Genomic DNA, 25,572 nt, shown 5'->3' with positions numbered 1-25,572 from the left:
CTAATGCGAAGCTTTTACGAAGGCACGGCTCCAACGCACTCGCAGTCAAAGCTTTTCTATTTTTTTATATATATTTTTAATTTTTTAGCTATTCTTTAATATTTTTTATCTATTTTTTATATTTTTATCTATTTTTATATATTTTTATATTTTTTATCTATTTCAGCCCGTTGAGCCGACCGGGCCGTCAGGCCGAAATCATGCCCGAGCCAGCCCGGCACTGCACAGTCACCAACGGGCCGTGCCGTGGGCCGAGGGAAGGCACGCGGGCCAGCATGGCACAGTCCGTTACTGTAGATGGGCCGTTTGGGCCGTGCCTTAGCCAGGTACGAATGACCCATTTGGCCATATTTTCTCGCAGTAGCTGTTGTCGTTCCTGCCATCCTGCGACCGTGGCTGTCGCAGTAGGTCTCATCTAGGCCACCCATAAAGTTATCTATGCACATGATTTCACACCACTCCCTTGCATGATTCTTGTGCTTTTTTCGTATGCGATCTTGGCAGCTATCGTCAACACATGAACCGGCAAGGATGGATTTGTCTAGGTTGAAGCTCCAAACGTTCAGTGAACGTAGATCGTAACGAAGAACAGCAACGCCTTAGGACGAAGCAAATGTTTATTGACTTTCGCGGAACATTTGGCCTGGACAAGACGACTGCAGCCTGAATCCACGGCAGCAGGAACATTTCACACACAGCACGGGAAAGAATATCACACGAACAAGCCGATACAATAACCCAATACTCCTCCCATATACGCGGCTTAGAACATGTCTTTCTGGCGGTGAAACAGGATAAGTGGTAGTACCATGCTACCACATAGGTACTACATACTCAACATGACATACCGAATAAAGATAACCAAACACACGCAAGCTCCAGTTTAAAGCAAACCAGATTACAGAGAGCACAACAGGCAACCGGATCCAAACCCGTTACTCGTCCTGGACCGCTTCCTCTTCATCCTCGTATTCACCTTCCTCGTCGGCGGTGGCATCCTGGTACTGCTGGTATTCGGACACCAGGTCGTTCATGTTGCTCTCCGCCTCGGTGAACTCCATCTCGTCCATGCCCTCGCCGGTGTACCAGTGCAAGAAAGCCTTCCTCCTGAACATAGCAGTGAACTGCTCACTCACACGGCGGAACATCTCCTGGATCGAGGTGGAGTTGCCGATGAAGGTAGAGGCCATGGTGAGGCCACGCGGTGGGATGTCACACACGCTGGACTTCACGTTGTTGGGGATCCACTCCACGAAGTAGGACGAGTTCTTGTTCTGGACGTTGATCATCTGCTCATCAACCTCCTTGGTACTCATCTTGCCACGGAACATGGCAGAGGCCGTGAGGTAGCGGCCATGGCGGGGGTCAGCAGCACACATCATGTTCTTGGCATCCCACATCTGCTGGGTGAGCTCCGGGACAGTAAGGGCTCGGTACTGCTGTGAGCCACGCGAGGTGAGTGGCGCAAAGCCAACCATGAAGAAATGAAGACGAGGGAAGGGGATCAAGTTGACTGCAAGCTTGCGAAGGTCAGAGTTCAGCTGGCCTGGGAAGCGAAGGCAGCAAGTGACACCGCTCATTGTCGCACTGATCAAGTGGTTCAGGTCACCAACTGTTTCACAAACAAGTCTAAGTCAGATTTTTTGCATGATTTTCAGCATAAACAGCTAATCATTATCTGCTCAAAACAAACACAATTACTTAGGGAAGTGCATATCATAACAGCAATATTAGATTGATACACTCATTAATAGTAGCATGATAATCTAATGTCCTCTTATCTGCAGTGTTGAACTAACATGCCAAGGTACTACCAATTTAAGTCACAATAATTTGTCATACATATAACATGCAATGTACATTGGGTACAATATACCAAACCAGCTCATTCATAAGGACAACCAGATGGATTGGATGAATCTGCACGGTGTATGAATAGGACAAGCAAACAAGATATGAATTGAATCCAGTACAGAACAAACACTAATTATTTTGTACTTGGTGGCTAACAGAGCACATGACTCATAATATCCACAGATCTACCAATGCAAGTTCTTACCTACCAATACAAGCTATAACCTATGGAATTGATTTACGTAGTGCAACTATGAAATTTTGGGGCAAAGAAGTATTGCATTGGTCTAAACTCTACATGATAAAGCATATTCCAAGTAACATAATTGAAAGGCAGAATAATTAAACATGAGTATAAATCAACTTACAGCTAGGAGTGGTCAGCTTCAGGGTACGGAAGCAAATGTCATAAAGTGCCTCGTTGTCAAGAACCATGCACTCATCAGCATTTTCCACCAACTGGTGGACAGACAGGGTTGCATTGTAGGGTTCAACAACAGTGTCTGAAACCTTTGGTGAAGGGAAGACAGAAAATGTAAGCATCATCCGATCAGGGTACTCCTCCCTGATCTTTGAGATCAGGAGGGTGCCCATTCCAGATCCAGTGCCTCCTCCAAGGGAATGACAAACTTGGAAACCTGCTTACAGTAAGCCATAAAAATTCATAAGTTCGAGCATACACAATCATAATTATACTACACAGACCCACGGCCATACTGAAAGTTATCATGGCACAGTAAGCAACTGCAAACAAACCAGAAGCAGAGACCACATTTTTTTCATGTTCTTATGAACATAGAAGAAACAGACTCTGCAATGACTAACATGAATCAAGAGTATCATCTAATAGTTACCTAAAAACTCTAAAAATATGTTTAGCTCAGACCAAACCCATATTCTGGCTTTTAAACAGGTCTTTAATATACATTTCTATTTCACTAGATGCATAATAGCTGGGCAACAGTCAAGAAAAGCAGATCCTGCAGATAGAAAAGGTAAGTCCTATAACAATCATGGTTAAGAACACAAGGACAAATTCGTTAAGGGGTCGATAAATATTGGGAATCCCCATTGTAGAATATTAATGTTCATCAGATGCCAACACACGTTAGCTAACAGAAAAAACTACTACTGGAAATAGAAAGCCAGCATACTTAAAAAGCTAAATCATCACATGATTCGAGTATTCCAAAAAGCAGCAAGACAGCACCAAATCTAAAAGCACTCGCACCATATCTAAAGCAATCATTCACACATAGTTGACAGCAAGGAGTCCACGGCAGTGAAAGAGATCGACCTTGGAGACAGTCGCAGTTCTCAGCCTCCTTCCTCACGACATCGAGCACGGAGTCGATGAGCTCCGCGCCCTCGGTGTAGTGGCCCTTGGCCCAGTTGTTCCCAGCGCCAGACTGACCGAAGACGAAGTTGTCGGGGCGGAAGATCTGGCCGTAGGGCCCCGTGCGGACGCTGTCCATGGTGCCGGGCTCGAGGTCCATGAGCACGGCGCGGGGCACGAAGCGACCGCAGGAAGCCTCATTGTAGTAGACGTTGACGCGCTCGAGCTGGAGGTCGGAGGTGCCGACGTAGCGGCCGGTGGAGTCGATGCCATGCTCGTCGCAGACCACCTCCCAGAACTTTGAGCCGATCTGGTTGCCGCACTGGCCGCCCTGGATGTGGAGGATCTCTCTCATGCCTGGATCACAAGGTTGGTTGCTGCAGGTGGGAGGGGAGCAGCGGTTAGGTGCGAGAAAACGACGGCAGATTACTTTGAAATGGGAGCGGAGAACCAGATCAAATTATATATCGCTAGCACGAGCACAAAATTGAATAGATCTGAGCACCGAATGCGAATAAAAAGCATAAGAATTGCAAAAAAAAATGGTGGTTCGCAAAAATATGACAAAAATGGCGCAATCATCTCATCGCAAGCGAGAAACAACTTCAGATCCAAAAGAAATTTGAAGAAGTAACTCACCTTCTCTCCAAACAAATCCAAGCACAAATCGCAGAATCGGAGCAAAAAAAACTTTCAAATTCCCAAACAAGGTTGGCTGCAGCAGATCTCAGCAAAACCTAGCCGCAGCAGAACACCGCGAGCCCCAGACCACCCAAAAAATTAACCCCAAAATCACACCCTTACCAAAACAGAACGAGCTGACGAACCAAAAAATCCTCAAATCCGCTACAACCAAACCAAAATCCACCGCGGAAACACGAAACAAAACAAAAATCCAGCGCAAGCTACCAAAAAAGGCAGAAGGTTTTCGCCGCATTACCTCACAGATGGGAGTGGGCCGCCCGGGTGAGCGATAGGAAACAAAAGGGGTGTCGCGCTGTGGTAGATGAAAATGGAAATGGGCAGAGAGGGGGCTGGTTTTATAGTGGCGCGGGGGCTAGGGCACCGGATCGGACGGCCCAGCCGCGTTCCCTCCAACGCCGCGCGTCGGCCTCCCGGGGCCGTTCGATCGTCGCCATCGGACGGCTGCCCGCGTCGGGTTCGAAAACGGCCCGTTGGAGGCTCGGATTTTGAAAATTTTCGGGTGTCTGCTTGCGGGCCGTAGGAAATGACGGGTCTGCCCCCGGGACGGCACGTTGGAACAGAGGTTGTGGTGTGACGTAACTGCCCAGGGCGCGTCTCGGCGTTTGTTTGGTTTTTGTTTTGCCGGCATCGGACCAGGATTGGCCTGTTTCGTTTTTGCGTACATAAGAATCATATTTGTCATTGTCTTATTGAATTTGATACTTCAACTAGATGTCTCCATTGGATCTATTGCTGAAAATTTGTATAATACACTGTAAGTTTCAAAGCTCAGTATACTTTATAACTGAAATTGGCTAAAACTTAGGTAGACACTTTAATTGCCCCAATTATAGCATGCACAAAAAAATGGCTTTGCTTTTCATATGCTTCATTTTTCACAAACCAAATAGGTCCATACATAAATTTTTAGTTTTCTTTCACAACAAAATAAGCTCTTTGAATTACAATATAGCATTCGACTATGCTAAGAGCTAGAAACAATCATTTTTTATCACTTAGATTAGATATCCTTATGAGAATCATCCTCGGAGATAGAGGAATTCCTTCTCCAGCTAAGTCATGACAGAATATAAAGGGATAGAGCCAGTGGAGGCGTGCCGATGAGGTATGCAACAAGGTGGTTTGGACCTCCGTACGTGATGTAAAATTGATTGGCGGATGACGAATCCAACGATATTGAGCCATCAAACACAAAGAAGGGGAAGTGGTAGCGATGGCTATTCATAGAGGTAGACCAAGGGAGAGGACGACATCGTCAATCTCATAGGGAGGTGAAAACAAAGATTCATCATTGTCGACATGCAAGGTAAGGGTGGGTGAGGTGGCACATCGAGTCATGGGAAGTGGAATCATTCTTGGTCTGGTTGATTAAGTAGTGGAGAGTTGGGTTTAGGCTTTAGTGTTAATGGAGGAAGATTATATTGCATCATCATTCAGTGGATAAAAAAATAATTGTTTCGAAGCAAAAGAAAATAGTGGTGTGCCAATGAACAAACCCTAAACTCTTTTAAAGGAAATGGAACAACATTCATTAATATAATGGTTTACTCGGAAACCACTAATAAACATGTGTCATAGGTAGCAACTGAGACTTGTCTTTGACTCCTTTGGTAGTAACCTTAAGGTTTTTCATGTTAGGTTTGGGAGTTTTGGTTTTATCCATTGTTGATACCGATGAACGCTAGCAACGCTAATCCACAAGTAGATAGGGATGGCATGGCATAGCAACAAGGGCATTTTCTTGCTTGTTGTGGTGGCAAGAGAGGTAGCAACAAACATGAAGTGGCATCGGTGGACAAAAGGAGCTCATTGACTTGCATAGAGAATGGAGGAGGGGAAGGGTTTGGAAGAAACGGTGGTGGTTGAAATACCACTCCAAAGAGTGGTGATTCTAAGAATACCACCTAAAGATTGTGCTTTGAGAAATACCATTCTATCCATGAACATGTGCCACGAAATACCATTTCCCCTTTTTTCATTATTTTTAAAATTTTCAAATAAATTCCACCTTGATGGACCATTTTGCTCCTCGAGTTAGACATGCGCTTGTTTGCACTGGGTTGGGTCCACCAAAGATGATAATATTGGCGTCATACATTGTGGAGGTGAAGCGCGAGGCCTCGCTTAGAGAAGGTGCAGTTTGGAGCTGAGGCAACACCAAGATGCAGTGATAGCAGAGTCGAGAAGTACGGGAGAGCTTCAAGAAGGCAACGAGGGAGGAGAGGTGCGCTAGAGTTTGGGGGTCTAGTGGAGTATGAAAAGGGGAGGGCAAGGGTGGCGCTAGATCTGTGGAGAGTGCGGCAGCACCAACCAGTGTGGTGCCTCACGGGAGCATGATAACATTGAGGTCAGGGACCAATGAGGCTGAGAGGTTATTTTCACTTAGAGAAAATGTTGAAAAGAAAACAAAAGCCAAGAAAAGCCAAGAATGGTATATCATGATACATGTCTATGGATATGACATTTTCTAGATTACAACTTTTGGAACGATATTATTTGAATCACCACCTCTTTGGACTGATATTTCATGACATTACCGATTGTCACGTGTCAACAACTTTTCTAGACAAAATTAGCATGATAATTGGCTATTACGTAACAGAAAAAGAGTAGTCAAAAAGTTTTGGTTTAATAATTAGAGCCAGACATTAAAAAGGTGCACCAGGCGTCTAGCGCGACCAAGATCAAGGCTATGCGCTGCCTGCAAATGAATGCCATACAACAGGAGCGCAGGGGGCAGACTGGTCATTCCCCTCCCAAGTGACAGACTTGGTCATGGATACTGGGCAGAGCACAAGAAGCGCCCATTTGGCTTAATCATTGTAGTCAAGCAGCGGATTTGACCTTTCAGCTGAAGCAGTTAACAAATTGTCTTTTATTTATCGTCCGGTGACACACTGACACAGGAAACAAATTGAACTCCCTTAATCTACAGCCTATGGAGCACATGGGTACGCACTCTCTCTGTCCTACCACCAAGTGGCAAACATGTGCATGGATTGGAAGGCCACCCAAAAACAGGATCTCGATCGCATCGTCTCACGGCTGCATTTTGTTACTGCCAGGCAAGGTTCCATTTACCGATCGGAGCTCGGTTACCGAGCTCCGGCGGTAACCGAAAATGTGCGATAACCACGGTTACCGGTCAAAACTTCAAAAAAATTCGGAGAAAATTAATTCGGCAAATTTTAAATTTTTGCGAAAAAAATCATGTTTTTGCCCTCTCGGTAACCGAGCGGTTTGGGTCGGTTACTGAGCGATTTTCTCGCATTTTTGATTCGGTCGGTTACCCAGCGGTTTGGGTCGGTAACTGCTCGGTTTTCTCGATTTATCGAGCGGTTTTATCGAATTTCAGCGCAGTTCAACAAAAAACCTAAAAAAGGGTTCAATCTTGTAAAATCAATAACTAATTCATCCGAGCTTCAAATCAAGTGAAACAAATTTTGTTGGCTTCCTTGTAACATGAACTACATGATAAAAGTATTTATACTCATAAAAAAGTTCAAATTTCTGTGAGAAATTTTATTTGTTAAACCAAGGTAAATGCATAGTTTACTCTTTGCTAATCCAAAAATCATGAAACTAATTTTGTTAGTCTTCTTACATGATCCTATATCTTTTAAAAATATATGAACTCATGAATTAGTTATTGTAACATGCATGATTGTGTAAATGTGTTGCGACTAGATTAATTCATAACTGAGCCATCACACCTTAAAAATTAGTGAAACCACTTTCATTAGCTTATTTATATTATGATTTAAGTAGAAAAAATAATAGTAGACATGAAAAAATTAATTACAGTGATGTTTCTTAACATATTCACTTTATGCTTGTGAACTTTGTAAAAATCATAGAGAATTTAATAAAACTCTAAATAAAGTGAAATCAATTTTAAAGATTCTCTTAAAATACGTTTTATACAAGAAAAATATGTGTTTGCATGTTACACTTTTCCTTAACGTGAGTTAATAATTGAGCCGCGCGCTTCAATTTTTTTCATTTTTTTCAAACTTTCTCCCTATAGAATATGATGCAAACGACATTATTTTTGAATTTTTTTTCACATAAGTTCTTAGAATTATGTCTAGTTTTTTTAAAGATTTTTTTTGAATTTTTTGAATTTTTTTATTTTTTCGAATTTTTTGAATTCAAATTTCGGTTACTGAGCGGTTTTTGAAAACGAACCGGACCGGAAAGGTCGTAACCGCGATTTTTGAGCGGTTACCGACGGTTTTTTAACCCTACTGCCAGGTACTACACACAAAAACACACACATTCCGATTGCTTTATTGTATGGTAATAATTCTCTCAGTATGTTAAACACTGCACTGCTACTACTTTGTAGTGAGTAGTGACATCCGCCAGAGCAAACAGCAAAAGTCAGGCTGATCAGAAGTGATGCTAATTGTGTTGCTAGAGAAGTGATCAGTGTTCAGTAAATTGAAGACTGTAACTCGAGGTGAAGGTGGTTCGCTTCTCAATCATTGTAGCTGGGCAGGGGTTCACAATCTCATTCATTCATAATGCAATGCTGGGCATCAAACCACGTGTCACGGACGAGATCCAGATCAGAAAATGTGAGGTTATTCTCATCCCCATAATAGCAGCTCACTCGGACATCACAAGCCATCCCGCCTGGCACTGTCGAGTGTAACCGCGGAGCAGGCCAAGCTGAAGCAGAACAGGTCGAGTGCCGCATCTATCTCTTCTAAGTTGTGATCCAAATCCAATACGAGGACTGCAGCGTTTGTCTGCATGCATGTGGCACGAAAGCTGCAGCCTTCGGCCGTGGGGATGTTGGTTAGACATGTGGGTTAAGTCATAGTAGGTTCTATATTTGGTGGGTGTGAGTTTTGGTTCTAAATCTCACTCATAAATCTAGCAGGTCAGGTATTCCATTTTGAGCGGATACGAGTTTGATTTTTTTCCTACGGTTGACCTGTGGGCACCTTATATAAACATATTCTCTATTTCTAGCCTATATCTAAATCCTTAGCCCAACCTAGCCCAGCACGACAGCACACCCACCCAGTCCAAGCGCTTAAGCCCAGCATGGCCGGGCGACACCGCGGCAAGGAAAATGGCTGACCGATCGAACCCCTGGTTTGCCCACATGCACTGTTCTAGCCTGGCCGAGCGGATGCAAATGTACGTCTACTGCCTGGCCTGACAGATGCAGAGGCTGCATCCGTTTATGCAGATGGACCCACTTGTCAATGTCGCAAAATCATTTGTATGCGGGCAACCAATCACAATCTCAACTCTTGTATCCGCTTATACAACCTCAAATTCGGTTAACCAAACAGAATCTCAGCTCAACTTATCTAGACAGATACAACAAACCAAACACTCTTCTTCTCAACAAATATAACTCCGCTCAGTCTGCTTCTACTCAGCATGCATATACGGTCCATATGGACAACTAATCACACCACATGCGCATATATCACCGTCGATGGCCCTCTCTGTGCTGGCACCGCCCCCTCCGCACCCAGCGTCATCGTCGTTCGCCACTCGGCGCCTGGCGGTCATGGTCACTGCTCACCCTCTCCGTGCCTAGCGTCATTGCCGTTCGCCACTCTGCGCCATCCCTTCGTGCGATCGTGCCCGACGTTGCTATCTGCCCTCTCCACACCTGGTGTTGTCATTTGCCTTCTTCGTGCTGGCACCGCCTTCCGCTCCAACGCACGTAACACGCCACTTCCGTTGGTTGGTAAGACCTGACGGGTTCCTACCAGGTTTTGATTCCGGTCAGGTTTGGATGCAAGAGCACTTTTGAACCCGATTAGTAATTCGGTGCAAATTGGATTTTGATTTTCAGGTTCCATGATAGACGGGTTTTGGCTGAACCCGCTCTGAACCCGACCCGTTGCCATATCCCTATTCGGCCGGAGGTTATTCACGACCAAGCAAGGCCTATCCATGGCCCGTCATGTACGCTCGCGGAGAAATGGTTTCCAGTGACCAGCAGGCCACGAGCGGTTCACATGCCAGAAGGGGCAGCGCAGCTAGTGTTGGTTGGCAGCTGTCGTCTGGTTGGCTCCGTGCGGCAATTACTTCCTTCCTAGTCGTCGTCTTCAGAGGAGGAACGGAGGATACACGGTTGTTGCTTGGTGCTGGGATGGGATCACATTCCCATCTCATCGACCTTCCGTATGTGCCCGAGGCAAGATGCAAGTCCCCCCGTTACTGTTAGTAGTACCGCCATGAAAGAGAGCAGACACTGTCAGTAAGGCACAGGGTGTACACTCAACGCTCAACAGTGTAGTGTTTGGAGACCGGTGTACCTGCAATAACGTGACCTAGTTTTGTTAAATAGTTACGGCCAACAGCCTCTTCTGTACATGTATATGTATATGTATCCCTGCACACCGTGATCAACTAGCACGTTGCATCTCTCTCCTGCTCATTTCCTACATGTAGAGATGCAGCGGTAGTAAATCATCTATGGGAAAGCGGTCTTATCTGAACACGCGCAGTTGTGCATGAAAGCCTTATGCTACGTACCTGCCTTAATCGCATTGCTGCTCACTAGCCAGATCCGATCGGTACACGAGAGCATCAGCACGTAGACCTAGGTGCGTTTCAACTCCTGCGCCCTGGTGCATCGGCCACCCGATCGAAGTCCCCCATCCCAAACGTTGTTCGGCGGCACACAAATATATACACGATCCTCCACTCCGTTCCACCATGTGATGGCGATGGCAAGGCTCGCGTTCAGGTTCAGCCACCTGCTGTGGTGCGTCCGTGCATGCTCGCTCTCCCAGTGGAACGCAACACAAGAAACGGCCTTGCCTTGTAGCGCCAGACCGATTAGCCTCTGCCAACGAAATTGGAAGGCCACCGTGGTTCGAGAAAAAGGCGAAAAAGATCAACCAACTAACCACATTGCAGAATGCGGAATGCTGATTTGGGTTGAAAGGGGCTGTTCACCAACCGGCTTCGCGAAGCCGTCTGGCGCCAAAAGCACCCCCTCGCATGCCGACAACCTTGATATTTCGGACAGATTCACTCAACAGTGTTGTTGCAATGGCTGCTCATGTATAACAAACACTCTTCCAGTTTAACGTGCAATCGTGATCATCTACCAGTATACCAACCTACTATCATGCAGGCATATAAACAGAGCCCTTTTGTGTTGTGCGATTCTGAACTTGTGTGTCGCGGCTGTTTGATCCGGGCCACGGGTAAAGATGTGAGCCCGGGATGGATGCATCACTCAATCACGGGCACATGTGTACCAACCATGGTGCCCAATGGCCAGCCGATCATCATTCCCGCTGTCCTCTCATCTGTGCCGGGAGAGGACAACCACATCGCATCTCCCATCTTACTCTAATCTTATTAAGGTGGAGCGATTAACAAGTCGCAGGCGGGGATTTCTCGCCTCCTTGCATCGTTTGGTAGACCTAATCAGTTGCCTTGTCCTTTCACGGGGCGACGCAGACAGCTCCTTTTTCTCATAAGAAAACTGGTCTCCAGCTGTCTCTAAAAGGACCCGCCTGAAGGAAATGCGTGAGATATCCATGGAGTGATCCAAATTATTTTGCATATTCATCGCAAAAATCTTGTTGGTTCTAGGGGACCTGTTAATCTGTTGAACATGTCCAGACAGAGAAATGCATTGAGGCGTGCGCTTGGGTGTTTCGAGACTTGAGATTTACCAAACTTGAGCTAAATAAGCAAACCAACAGGCCAAGGATTGGTCACTTAACATGATTGAACTGTCGGCTGCAACTCTATCCCTTCACAGAATTATGGCAACTTGTAGAGCAGACATCAAACTCTTAATCCACGCATCATATGCAAGGTGCAAGTACGCATCCTGGACAAACTGACTGTCATTTTCCAGGGTCCGCTTTGTCGCAACTATATCCTCGAGTGTGTTCCAAGTTGGATCCAGCAACAGATAATCCCACCTTGTTCAAGTGGAAGGAAATTATGCTACCAAGAAGTGCCGAAGATCAAATGTGGTTGAGAAATCTTCGTTATAGACTTTGCGCATCACTGTATCAGATCTCAATCAAACTGTCAATTTGTCGAACCACTTTCCAGTTGATTTGTCTTTCTTTACCTCACAGATGTTGCTTCTGCCAGTGAAAATGTGCATGCACCAACCGCATCTGCCAGATTTTCTTTCTTCAGATACACACTTGTAATGCACTTAGTTCATCTTAAATTATCATTAGCCCTAAGACAGACACATCTTGTAAAAGCGTGTAGACATACCGGCGTTCGGAGATGTCATCAGATGAAGGTGAGGAGCGTGATCGGTCGGTGTAGTTGAAGTGGCCGGCTTGACGTAGTCGTACGTGTTGGTGAAGGAAGTCGATATCGTTTGGTTGATGCAGTGCAGCGGCGGCACCGACAGCCTTTGAGTCAATCCAACGCCTCCTTATGATTGGGAAGGAGATGTTAGGGCATTTTGAACATCACGGGATTGATTAGCCCGCTAGGCGCCTGGCCCTCTTATTTATATGGCGCTGCTCGACTCGAGACCGTAACCATGTGTTGGTTACGTCTCCGATCGTGGCGCATATGGGGACGTGACCCTCTCATCTCTCGGTCTCGTTAGTTAGGATACGTTAGCTGTTTGCCAAGATCAATTCTAACATTCTCCCCCTTAATCGTAAGGCTAACATCATAAGCACACTCTCAATAAAACAACACTCTAAGGCAAACCGCTGAAACCCAAAAACCTATAGTATGTCACTTCATTTCAAAATGAAAATTTGTTATGCTTAATAAAAGTTGGTTTATTTTATGATCATCTTATCCAGAATCATAGGCTTTCCAATAACCTTATGTCAGCAACATGATCACAAAAAATATGATGTGGTAAGCCTTTAGTGAGCGGATCCTTAAGCATTGACTTAGTATTTATATGCTTGACACTTATTGTTTGATCATAGATTTTATCTTTCACAACATGATACTTAATGTTAATGTGTTTGACATCACTACTTGACTTGTTATTCGTAAATAAAATTACGTGTTGATTGTTGCAGTATAATACAAGTGGCTTTGAAATACTGTCAACCACTCTTAATTCCAGGATAAAGTTCTTTAACCATATAGCCTACCCGATAGCCTCATAACATGCTATAAACTCAGCTTGCATCGTTGACGATATCGTAAGTGTCTGTTTAGAACTTTTTCATGAGATAACTCCTCCATCGAGAGTGAAGATATAACCGAGAGTGAATTAATTCTAATAATCATGTACTCCGAGTGGCCACTTTCTTTATTTGCTTAACATATTTTCCTTTAATACAATCTATACAATGATTAGAGTTAAAAAAAAAGTCTAAGGATTGAAGAATCTCTTCCTTAATGAGACGCTTCATTCTCCTCCTCGAAATGTAGCCTAAACGACAATGTCACAGTTTCGAAGAAGTCTCGTTAATTGTACTTCTTTTTCTCTTATAGCTTACATCACATACATTCATAGATACAAAAGATTCATTAAAAGGAAGCATATAAAATTTGTCTTACCGAATGACAAGGCCAATAACATCTGAATTAAACTTAAGGATGCACTTATTATCTACAAAATTACAATAAAAATCATCATCGTCTAACATCGGAACTAAAATGAGATTCCTCCTCATGGAAGGAACATAAACTACATTCTTCAGTCTAAGAGTAAAGCCACTATCAAGAACTAATGGAAGGAATCCGACAGGTTCAACTTCAGCTTCCTTCCCATTGGCCACTCTAAGACTTCGCTGCCCCTTTCCTAATGTTATCGTAGTAAGGAATCCCTATAATGAGTTGGTAACGTGCACAGTGGCACCTGAGTCAATCCATCATGAATTAAAGAAAAAATCAGCATAAAGAGATTCATCAATGAATGTTTATTAAATTATTACCCTTCTTTGCGAGCCACTTCAGAAAACCAACACAATCTTTCTGATAGTGGTCCTCATGGCAAGTGATATCTATCATCCTTAGATTCTTGAGAGGCAGAAGCAGAAGGAGCATGTGACTTGGGTGCCCTCTACGCTGTCTTGTGCTTAGCGACGAAATGCAACTTATTCTTAGAGTTGAAATCTCCTTGAAATTTTCTTTTATTTCTGGGGCTGTTAACTTAATTAACAAAATCTTTCTTTTCAGCCATCAACCTCTCTTCCTCTTGGACACACATCGCGATCAAGTCGTTCATGGTCCATTTCTCTTTCTGAGTATTGTAGTTAATATTAAAAAGAGAAAATTCAGGAGGTAGAGAGGTCATAATGAAATGGACAAGGAAACCATCAGAGATTTCCATTTCCATACTTTTAAGTTTGGCAGCCATGTCTATCATCATCATGATGTATTCTCTTATGCCGTTGGACCTATAATTGTATTTAGTGTTGAGGAGCTTCTGAATTAATATATTGGCATAAACATTGGAAGTGCCTTTAAATTGCTCCTCAACAGATACCAAGTATGTCTTAGCATTTTCTGAGGTTAGGATTGCTCCCCTTATAGCTTTTGAGCTTAAGTTCCTCATAATCATTAGTGTCATACGGTTAGACTGCTCTCAATTCTCTAAAAGTGCATCATAAGTTTTTTTAGTTCTCATAATTCTCCATGCCAATGGTGGAAGCAGCGGGAGCATCAACCCTGAGTGCATAAGGTCCAAAAATACAAGGACAACCATCACTTAGCTTTCCAAACAGAAAAGTTATTCCCCATAAGTTGCTCTATGCTGTCAATTGTGACGACAACAAAGGAATCACTAAGAGCTGGAGAAAAAAATTGGATCAGATGAAAAAAATTATTATAAAGAAATAATTTGCATGAAAATAACCCTACATTAGTCTGATTAAAGTCATGCAAAAATAAAACTCTAATCCGCATCACCGTTGGGAAGAAAATAGAAAATAATTTGATTAAACACGTAAAATGGCGCATAATTACAGTCAACTTTGGTCAGAAAGTAATTATAAACCTACATAAATTAATCATAAAATTTTCTGAAAAAATCTTCCCATTGGTTCCAATTTGTCCAGAAAACTAATCATAATTTTGTGCATTAATCATCATCATTTTTTGGCCATAATCCGGTGCATAAAAAGTTTAACATTAAAAATTCACTAGATAAACATTAAAAAAGGGTAAAAGCCCAAAACTTAAAGAAACTGGCCCAACCGGTCTATTCGGCAGCCCGACCCAACAACTTGCTCGTGCTTGTGCGTGGCCCATAACGTGAAAAGCAGCCCGGTCTGCTGGCGCGATCCTAGCCATTCATTCACGATCAACGATTCTCTGTCCTTCTCGCTGGATCAAAACCCATTGGCTCTCCCCAGAAACCCTATCCTTATCCATTTCGTCTCCTCCCTTCCGAAAACACGGCTAGCCGAGAGAGGCGATGGCGGTGGCAAGGTGATCCCGACTGCTGGGAAGGAGAGAGAGAGAGAGACAAAGCTGAGAGGAGGGAGAGAGATGTCGGAGAGATGGAGCAACGCTATTGTGGGCTCGCTTGCTGACGCACGTGCGCGACTGATATCGCACGCGGCTCCGTCGAGCGCATTCGCGGTGGTGCCCGGAGAAGGTGGCGCGCGTGCGGTAAGAGGGGAGGCACATGCCGGAGGAGCACAAACATGCGCAGAGCTAAGGCATCCGCATGCGGCCGATGACATAAGGAGCTTCGCAAAAGTTTTAGTGACGGCGACATGAACAAAGAAAACCCGTAAGAACTCCCTCCTTCTCCCTATAGATCTTAGGTTTGAATGGGGACTTTCTTCGTAAGAAAAGGGGCAAGATTTGGGAATTTTGGGTTCCAATTTTGGGGATTTGCGGGTTTATATCTTCGAGATTGTGGAAAAAGACTTAGATTTGGGGATTTAGGGAATTTCCTTAGGTTTTTTTATTAGGATTCTTTCGGATTCCCCAAAATCCTCTTCTTCTAGCTGCTGTCCGAGACCAAAAGGATCCCGATCAAGCCCAATAATCCAATCCTGAGTCCAAAATAACACACAAGCACACATACATACATAAAAAACACATAATTCGAATCTAAACTCCTAATCGTGAACATGTGTACATGAAATTGCATTAGTCTGAGGCATAAAGGGCTAGAACATCATTATTTTGAGACTAATTCACATTAATCCGAACCTAATTGAACATAAGTGGGACGATGTTTATCAACATTAATCATGAACCGAAGCAAAATTAGGCATAATTGCATTTAATACGAAACTAAAACACTCAAACCGAGAACAATTAGAGCAATTTGCCACTAATTAACATGATTACGCCTAATTATTCACAAATTGGCATCATCCGAACATAACTAAGCCTTAATTAAGCCTAATTAGGTTTGATCTGAGGCTAACCTGGCTCTAATACCATTGTAATGCACTTAGGTTCATCTTAAATCATCATTAGCCCTAAGACAGACACATCTTGCGGAAGTGTGTAGATATATCGGCGTTCGGAGATGCCATCAGATGAAGGTGAGGAGCATGATCAGTCGATGTAATCGAAGTGGCGGGCTTGATGTAGTCGTATGTGTTGGTGAAGAAGGTCAATACCGTTCAATTGATGCAGCGCAGCAGCGGCGACGACGGCCTTCAAGTCGATCCAGTGCCTCTTTAGGATCGGAAAGGAGATGTTAGGATGTTTTGAACCTCACGGGATTGATTAGTCCACTGGACGCCTAACCCTCTTATTTATATGGCGCTGCTCGACTCAGAACCGCAACCATGTGTTGGTTGCGCCTCTGATCGTGGCGCGTATGGGAACATGACCCCATCTCTTGGTCTCGTTAGTTAGGATACGTTAGCTATTTGCTAAGAGCAATTCTAATAACACTTTCTACATCTGCCCTGTGGGAGAGGATTGCTGTGATCCAGTTGCAATTTCATTGCTCTAATACATATCTTAAAAAAAAAACTCGATCAAACTAGAACGAACTAGATGACAATATAAATAAGAAGAAATATGCACCCAAATTCGTATCGAAAAGAACTCAAACCTAGATGATCTAAACGTACATCCACACCCTCAACCAACTGAGCTAGACACAATTCCCTCCTATACATATCTTCAAGCAAAACTTGACGTTAAACTTGCATCTGAAGTTAAAGTAATGTAGTAGTCAAACAGACCAAAAGAAAAACCACACATGTTAGTTAACTGTGCATATCTGACAATTTTTCTCATCGCTGGCAGTTGTTCATGATTAAATAGCTTGTAATACAGACAGCATCGCTACAAAAATAGAGTAGAGACTAGAGAGTACTTTGCACTTTGGACAAAAAGAAGCATACCAGTTCCAGCCTCCCATGATTTAATGTCTGCAAGGATTGTGGCCGGGGCATTGCTGTCAACGTGGTGCATAGCAGGGAAATCACATCCAAAACGGTTCCCGTGAGTCTAGCAGCTTAGCTAGCTAAATAATTTGCCCTCACCAAACCACGAAAAGATCTATTCAACACCTCAAAAGTTATAGCGGGCAGCATATAACTCATGGCAGAAGCAGAACACCAAAATGGTTATCTGTGGCCAGAGACCAGCTGTAATCAACATCAGACGCTTTGATTGCACAACAGCTTCAAGGTTGCATAATCTAAAATGGCCACACGATGTCTTCCCCTGATGCATCGAAAGATAAATACCATCACTGATTTTGTAAAGTAGGGGCAAGTCAGCCTCCATAATAAAATATTTGAAATTACCTTGGACCCCTTTGATGATGATACCACTGCTTTTTTTTGGGGGGGGGGGGGGGGAACAAAACCAATGTATCAAAACAACAAAGGTTACTTCTGCTTTTGGTGACAAACAACAGCGCTACAAGATGAATCTGAGTCAATTAACCATAAATCCATATTTTTTAGTTGCCTTTGAACGAAATCTGAACCCATACTGTGGGACCAGAAAAGCACATTACTTTGACCTTCTAATATTGATCTGTTTGAGGTGTTAGGCTCTAATTCGATAACTCTCATCCCCTCATTCAGTTTTCCCATCCTCACACCAGCACTGTTTTCCAACACTTCAGTCAGTATACGAACACAATTCTTCTGTTTGCGGGAAGCAGAAAAATCACCAGATGTACACATCGCCTTCACTTTCAACATAATAAGTTCATTCCATGCTTTTTTAGAGTCTAGTGAGCTCCCTATAAACATCAATCCAGCATATTCTGCAATAAAGAAGTCAAATGATTGATCTGATGGCTCAATCCACTTACGGCCAAGCGAAATCATATTTCTGTTTAGTACCCATAGATTGTACCCCATGTCCAAGCAACTTTTTATCACATAAGATGTAACCAGTGTCTCCTTAGCAATATCATCAGAGCCTACAAAACTACTCAAATTGATGCTTTGGAAAAACTCAATAGCATCAATGACAGGATATCCTCTATGAGCAAGGTCATCCAGAAACTCTGAATTGTCACCAAGGAAAATGTAGTTCTGCATGCCTGCCTTGTCGAGATGGCAAATCAAGTTTCTTGCAAATCTCTGTTCTATTGAGTACAAACTTACGAGTACAACAGTACTTTTTAGTTGCACGGATTTGACCACAGAACCAAGTTCACTTAATTTTCTAACAACTCTTCCTGGAAGGACCTCAATGAAGCAGAAATCATACCACTTCAGCTTCTTTAGAGGCTGCAATTCCCATATATTGAAATCAAGATTCTTCCCATCCAACAATGTAGAATCTGGTCCAACATTGTTTCCATAATTCACGCCTGCATCCCTATGAGAGATGCTGAGGGCCCTTTCCTTCAGGAAGTTTGTGTAGATATTGAAGTATCCACGTGAGTGGATAAATTTAATGAACCAAGGGGTCCATATTCTCTCGCCCATCTTCTTATACCATCCTGTAGTTTTCTGCAAAAGTTAAAGAGTGAAACCTACAGCTACAGTCAAGTTAACAAATATTGACAGCATATGGACTTCATATATTATCTTTGGGACAAATATGCTACAGATAAATTTTCTTCGTCATAATAAAAATAAGACATGTCACATGAGTTACAATTACATAAATCATTCCATTACTACATTAACTGAAGAAGCACATAGAGATTAAATAAGAAAAAGAAATTTTACCATGCCTTCGAGAATTGGTTTGATTCCTTTGGCCTTGTGTTCATTGTACCATAATCGGAACTCTTCCCAAGGTTTTGGAAAGAGAAGTTGGCCCCATGTGCCAACCATCTGGTACAAGAAAATCCAAGTTTCACTGTCCAACTGTATCTTGTTTCCATGTTTACCTAATTAGTTCAAGGCCAACTGGTTAACACAGAGTCATTGCACTTTGCCAGCACTTGCAGTAATCATCTAAGGAATGTGTATACTGTAAGTACTGCAACACATTTTATTTGGAGAGGAAAAACCAGAAGAGTCTCACAGGTTAAAGAGTGCGAGAACTTCCATAAAACACATTCACAGGCAAGTCTCTTCAAGAGTTCCTAGTAATTTCATTATAAAAATAATAAGCACAAAAGTCACAGCAAAGAAAGGAATAACCATCATAAATCCACCTCTGCGGCTCACAGCCCAAAGATCACAAAAAAGAACTAGTCTCAAACAAATACAACGGCAAGTTCACACTGGAGTTCCTAGAAATTCGTTCATAAAAATAATAAGGATACAAATCAATGCAACGAAAAGAACAACTTCCACAAATGCGCCTCTAAGTTCAAGTGTGACTGTTTTGTATTGTACCTAAGAAATTTTGTGCCCTCATGACATGGCATCGGACGGTTATAATGCCTAATCTCCAACTGTGCAGCTTACAAAATGAAGAGAGACCAAGCAAACATGACTAATGGTTTGCAGTACTCTACTTAGATCGTACCAAAATGATACTCGAGCAACATTATGATAATGTACGCATAATTTTACAATATACCCTTTCACATATTTTGGCAGTTGTACACATCATATTGGTGTACGACTGAAACAATACAAACTGAAAGCCATCATGAACTGATATAATCAAATGGAATGTTAGACTAGGCGCTGCCCAGCCCCATTTTACCAGGCTTTGGCAGCCCCTGGGCCAGGGACCACAGCCTGATTAACATATCAGTCTCCAGGTGTGGGCCTAAATTTTAGTCGAAGCCTGGGCCTGTGCATTAATAAATTAGATTTTACAATGGTCTGCCCAGGGGTTTGGCCATGTCTAATTTAGTCTTTGGACCAGTTTGCGCATGAATTATGTTATAGTGCAGAGTACAGACTGAGTTGTCATAATCCAAATTAAGGTATCCAAAGGAGTTGTCTGGGATCGAAAACATTGCTATTAACTAAAGTACTGGACCAAATAGGACACCTAAAATAATGCCACCTAGTCATACCGCACAATAATGTAAATAATGGATCATATATAATCAAGTAATCAACAAGTAACACTTTGGATTGATGCATGATGATTATTGCTCGTATAATAAAGTACATAAGCTTCAATCTGGAGCAAAGATCAGTACTTGCTACTGAAATCTTCATTGTCAGCCCACACAAGCACCAATTATCATGTACAAATAGAAGACGAAAACAATAGTTAAGTCTGAACAAAGTGACTTTAAAGATGGATACATGCTGCAGCTATAGCATTGTTTTCACTGCCCAAGTTAGAATGTTTAGATATGCTGTTAGGTGGTAGCATAAAATAAAATTAGATATTTGATATATTTAAGTACAAAATTTTAGATACTTTTAGATATTTTGTTAGCAACAGAATCAGTTGGTAACATGCCACACTATTTACACATTTGATATGATATATTATCAAACTTGTTAGGTTCTTACGGATTTCCTAAAAACCTATCATTTATTTCTCTTCTCTGGTCAAACGGCTTAAACAATATTTGCAAGATGAGGAGCATACCACCATGAGGTTAACAACATCCATACAAGTACCACCAGTAGCTACAAACTCAGCTACCGAGGAGCATATGGTAACAGAGCAATACTTATGAAATGGTAATATCGAATTATATGCATTTAGATTGTTACGAATATACAGTCTATATCCCTTACGTATAGGTTACTAGATTCCTTATTATGTACTCCCTCATGTATCCTCTATATATTGCCTCTAAAGGCTACTATTAAATACAAGTTGCTATTCCTAACATGGTATCACAACTAGGTTTTTCTTAGATGACGCAACTCGTCCCGAAGTAGATCTATTCCACCCGTCGACTTCCTCCCTCGTCGGCTCTCTCTCTGCTCTTCTCAGTTGGTGACGGACTCGTCTCTTCTCGGTCGGATCTAGTCAGCCACGTATGCCCGACGTTCGTGTTTCCGTCCGCTCGACAATCGTGTTGGGCTGCTGTCTCTAGCATCGGGCCGCCGCTTCGGTCTCAGCCCGAATCCGCACGCTGCCAGCCACCCACTGATCTCTGACCTCTTGCGACTGCTAGTCTGCACCGCTGGGGGATCTTCTGCCGCTAGTAACTGGATCCAGCCGCTCGCTGGCCTTCCGCACGCTGCCTGCCATTTGTTGGTCTTCAACCTCTTGCGACCGCTGGTCTACATCGTCGGGGGATATTTAGCTGCCGGTTTTTGGATCTGCCAACCCACCGGCCTCCCGTTGGATCCACGCCGCTGCTTCTCGCCCACCGTCGGTGTCGATTCGTTCGTCACTCTTGCCGCCGGCCTGCTTGATGGCGCTGAATCTTCGTTGTTACCATTGCCGGGATCCAGCTTCCTGCCGACCCACTTGCCGAGTTGTGCTGCTCTTCCTCAGTGTCGCCGGCTCGACTCTGGTTGTGCTACCTCTCTCACGGGTCAGTTGTGCTGCTCAAGAATCTACCGGTTGTGTTTTGGTGCTGCTGGCATGTGCCTCTGCTACTTAGTTGGGGTCCTGCTACGTGGGCTACTGTGTTGGTCCATGTTTCCAATGGGCTGCCTAGTGTCTGATGGTATTTGGACTGTCAATTTACTACTAGCTTTTACTTTGCTATTAGGTTGGCCTAGCTTATGATATCCTTGGTGCTTGTTGCTTAGCTTCTTTTGCTATGATTAGCTTTTGCGTCACTCTCCTAGTATCCCACTGCTGCCTGCTAGTATCATAGTCTTGTATTAGAGTTTTGCAATTCAGCTGCATACTTCAAAGTTTTAGTCTCTCTTTGACTTCGTCTATACCGTGCGATTCCACATATTCCGTCAATCAATCAGTCGATTTATTTTGTGGTTAGCTAAATATTCGTCTTTGTTTAGCTAATCTTTTCCCGTCATTATTGATGCAATTGTGCCATCTAGATATTTCCGTAACTTTAGTGACAACTTCATTTGTTGTCTCGCTACTTGTCATTGATGTGTTTGCAATTCTTGATCTAGGACATTCTTGTGTTATCTTGGTCTTTCTGTAGCTCTAGTGACAATTTTGTTTGTTGTCTTGCTATTCGACATCACTTTGTTGCGATTCTTAACCAAGGACATTCTTTTGTTGTTATCATCACGACTCTACTCTTGTGCTCCGCTTTGCACTTCTTCGGCTTGATTCGACATAATTACCAAGGCTCCACTCTAAGATGACTTTGAAGAGACAGTTTATAGATGTATTAGTCTAAGTTTATTACCTAGTGTTATCTCTTTCAAATGCAACGCTATTACATACGCCTTGCATTTGAGGGGGGATGTTAGGAATATAGTCTTTATCCCTAACGTATACGTTACTAGAGTCTTTATCCTATACTCCCTCATGTACTCTCTATATATTGCCCCCAATGGCTACTATTAAATACAAGTTGAATTTCCTAACATAGATCATAATGAGTCATGACACAACACAAAAACAAAAAATAATTTAGCACATCCCTGTCCATTTCTCAGCAGTCCCATAGGCCAGCAACTTTGAATCCAACCGAAGGCTTACATCACGATGAACATGAAATTACAGATTCTAGGCAGCCACTTTATCCCACGAGCACCCCATTTTCGTCCTAGATTATATCTATAGCTCTTCCTTGATCTTGATTATCAGGAACAATGCACATTATCCTAAAAAACAGCAATTAATGGCAAGGCTATGAAAAATGCATCTTGGGGCCATGATCACCTCACTAACCAACTTTAGCAATGTGGCACCCAGGTTATAGGCAATCAAAAGTCAAAATAAATATTAAATTAAACAACATTGCCCGAGAAAAATCTATTCTTACAGTCAGCGAGATTATGAGAACAACGTCCTCACATCAAAATGAATTCATGCTTGAAGGCAATCTTGTGGAGGCACTAATCCTGCCTGCAAGAAATTTTTAGTTACTAGCCTCCAACTTTGACAACTTATACACACGATGACACCAGAGAGTAAAAATAGAACAGCGGTCTACCATCATGTTTTAACTTACCCTACTTGCTTTTCAGATCAGTGATCAAGGTTCCAGCGACACAAAGTCATAATACAAGATGACGATTAGATTAATAACCACAGAAATCCACGATAAACAACACAACACACAATCCGGCATGACAACAAAAAAACACAGAGTCGGTCTCCTAACTAATCCCAATGAATGGGACACATCTGCAGTAATGGGGTAAGCAAAAGTATACTAGTGCATCATGTCATTAACTCATAGTAGTATCATCTGACGAACTACAGAGAAAAAAATCACCAGGTCTCATTTACGAACAACAACCTGCACTTCAGGATCATTCTTCCTAACTAAGGCATGAGAAAAACAAGCATTCACAGTGTTAAGTTTTCACCTGCGACGAACCGAGGGCGCTGCAGCGACGCGCCGAACACGTAGGGGCTGTAGTTCTCGCGATCGTAGTAGTACCTCATGACCACCAGCTTCAGGAACCTGTAGTAGAGCGGCGAGACCTGGAGATCGTCTTCGACGACGAAGGCGAACTCGTCGTTGGAGCCGGGCCACCACGCCTCGATCCACTGCGCCTGGAGCGTGGAGCCCCGCGTTGGCGGCGCGGTAGTGCACGCACTTATCGCCGTGCGGCCACGGGAACGCGTCGACGAAGGAGAGGATCTCGTGCGACGCGGCGAGGTTGGGTAGGGCGGCGGCGGACGACGAAGAGGAGTTGGGTGGGCGGTGGTCGAGGAGGACGTGGAGCGCGACGCGGTCCCCGTCGTAGTCGGCGGCGGGGGTCAGGGCCGGAGCCGGCGGTGGGGAGGAGCGGGGTGGTGGGATGAAATGAGCGGTGGAGGAGGAGGAGGAGTGGCCGAGTGGGACTGGGAGGAAAAGGAGGATGGGAGGGAAAGGGAGGGAGCGGCGGCGAGGCGACGCCATTGGGGGTGGCGGTGGAGTTGAGGGGGAGGAGATCGAGGGAGTGGGATCCGTTGAGTGGGGGGGGGGGGGTGGTGTTGGGTGACCGTGGGGGATGCGGCGGATCGACGGAGTTGGAGAGCGATTGGTTGTTAAGGGGTGTGATTAGGTTTTTTTGAAAAAAAGTATTTATTGATTAGATCTGTTTTGGTAGATTGAGCTAAGTATTTATTGACCGAATTTGAGATAGTGCTGAGATTCTGATTGATTTATTGTATGAATGCGATTTTGTAATACTGATAAGTGAGTCCGCTTGTATGAGCGGATGCAGTAGCCTGTATCCGTCGAGTTCGACTACAGATTTACATTTGCATCCACTAGTTCAGATTGGAATAGTACATGTGGGTAACTAAACATATTTTTTTATAAAATTATACGTATCCACCGAGCCAGTATCTATTTATACGAGCAACTAATTACCCCTTAAGTCAATTGGAGTTGAGTATCTGCGAAGGGTTTAGGCTGAAGCTTGTAGAATTTTGGTTTAGTATGGATTAAAATTGAGTTGCAAAAGAGGCTATTGGACTATTGGCATCCCCTCTCTCTCAAAAGGAAAAATGGTTAATTCTTTCTAAATCATTGAAATTTTTGATATTTCCATATATACCACTAATCCTACAAGTCATTGTGACATCGGTGGTATATAAGCGAATGCCAAAATTCGTAGTGGTCTACTAGGAATTCACTCAAGCAAAAATAGCCTATTGGGCATCGGCGGCGGCGTGCAAAAAAGGCCATTAGACCTAGTTAGACGGGAGAAAATTCTATAAGACCTTTTACCAAAAGATCATTATGAGATCCTATTCTATTCCGTCCATCTCTGATCCAACAGTTGGTATCTGCAACTAAGATGAAGGAGGGAGATACGTGACATACATTAGAGAGAATCTTTTTGTGAGATCGGATCTTATAGAATTTCTAGTTGGACGTTTCACACTTTTACATCTTTCAGAAAAAAATAAGGAGATTTTTTTTACATCTGGCTTTGTTTTATGAATGAACCTTTTATTTTCTACTAGACAGTTCTATCGTAGGACATCCTACAAGTCATAAAGTATATTTTAGATATACTTACTAGTTAGATTTATATGCTTATAAGTTCACCGCACTACTTACAAGTAAGTCTTATATACTTACAAAAGTACGTAAAAATCGTACCATTAATATCTTCCTCTCAAAAACAAAATAACCAACTACTTACGCGAAAGTTCCACTAAAAAACTTGAATTGGGCTCCATCGTTTGCTAGACGGTCGTAGGGTAAGGTCATTTTCAATAGAAACTCTAAAAATTTATCCCTTATAATATTATTACAGTATTCTCTAATACTATTATAGCATCATCTATTTTTTCATCTCCAACAGCTACTTTATTTCCTACATTCCATTAATCTCCTCCTTCTCTCGGACCCATACGCATACTCTAGC

The 25,572-nt window shown here is 43.1% G+C and overlaps 1 protein-coding gene, 1 long non-coding RNA gene and 1 pseudogene across 2 annotated transcripts; all 3 read right to left on the bottom strand.

The window, feature by feature from the left end:
- Nucleotides 1-729: 729 nt before the first annotated feature.
- On the bottom strand, nucleotides 730-4,285 carry LOC133910474 (tubulin beta-4 chain-like). The gene is made up of 4 exons (XM_062352862.1): nucleotides 4,131-4,285; nucleotides 3,152-3,567; nucleotides 2,223-2,492; nucleotides 730-1,612 (listed from the first exon to the last, which is right to left on the bottom strand). Exons 2-4 carry the CDS (start codon nucleotides 3,543-3,545, stop codon nucleotides 936-938), a joined length of 1,341 nt encoding a protein of 446 aa, XP_062208846.1. The 5' UTR covers nucleotides 3,546-3,567; nucleotides 4,131-4,285; the 3' UTR covers nucleotides 730-935.
- Nucleotides 4,286-9,172: 4,887 nt separating this feature from the next.
- LOC133887894 (uncharacterized) lies at nucleotides 9,173-10,529 on the bottom strand. Its single transcript, XR_009903666.1, has 3 exons — nucleotides 10,406-10,529; nucleotides 10,186-10,311; nucleotides 9,173-10,087 (listed from the first exon to the last, which is right to left on the bottom strand). It is a non-coding gene; the product is annotated as an uncharacterized LOC133887894 (long non-coding RNA).
- Nucleotides 10,530-17,652: 7,123 nt separating this feature from the next.
- Nucleotides 17,653-24,134, bottom strand: LOC133887884 (uncharacterized; annotated as a pseudogene).
- Between the last annotated feature and the right edge of the window lie 1,438 nt (nucleotides 24,135-25,572).

This window comes from Phragmites australis, chromosome 1, assembly GCF_958298935.1.
Source record: "Phragmites australis chromosome 1, lpPhrAust1.1, whole genome shotgun sequence".
NCBI classification, from domain to species: Eukaryota; Viridiplantae; Streptophyta; class Magnoliopsida; order Poales; family Poaceae; genus Phragmites; species Phragmites australis.
This window is presented reverse-complemented; position numbering and strand designations above follow the sequence as displayed.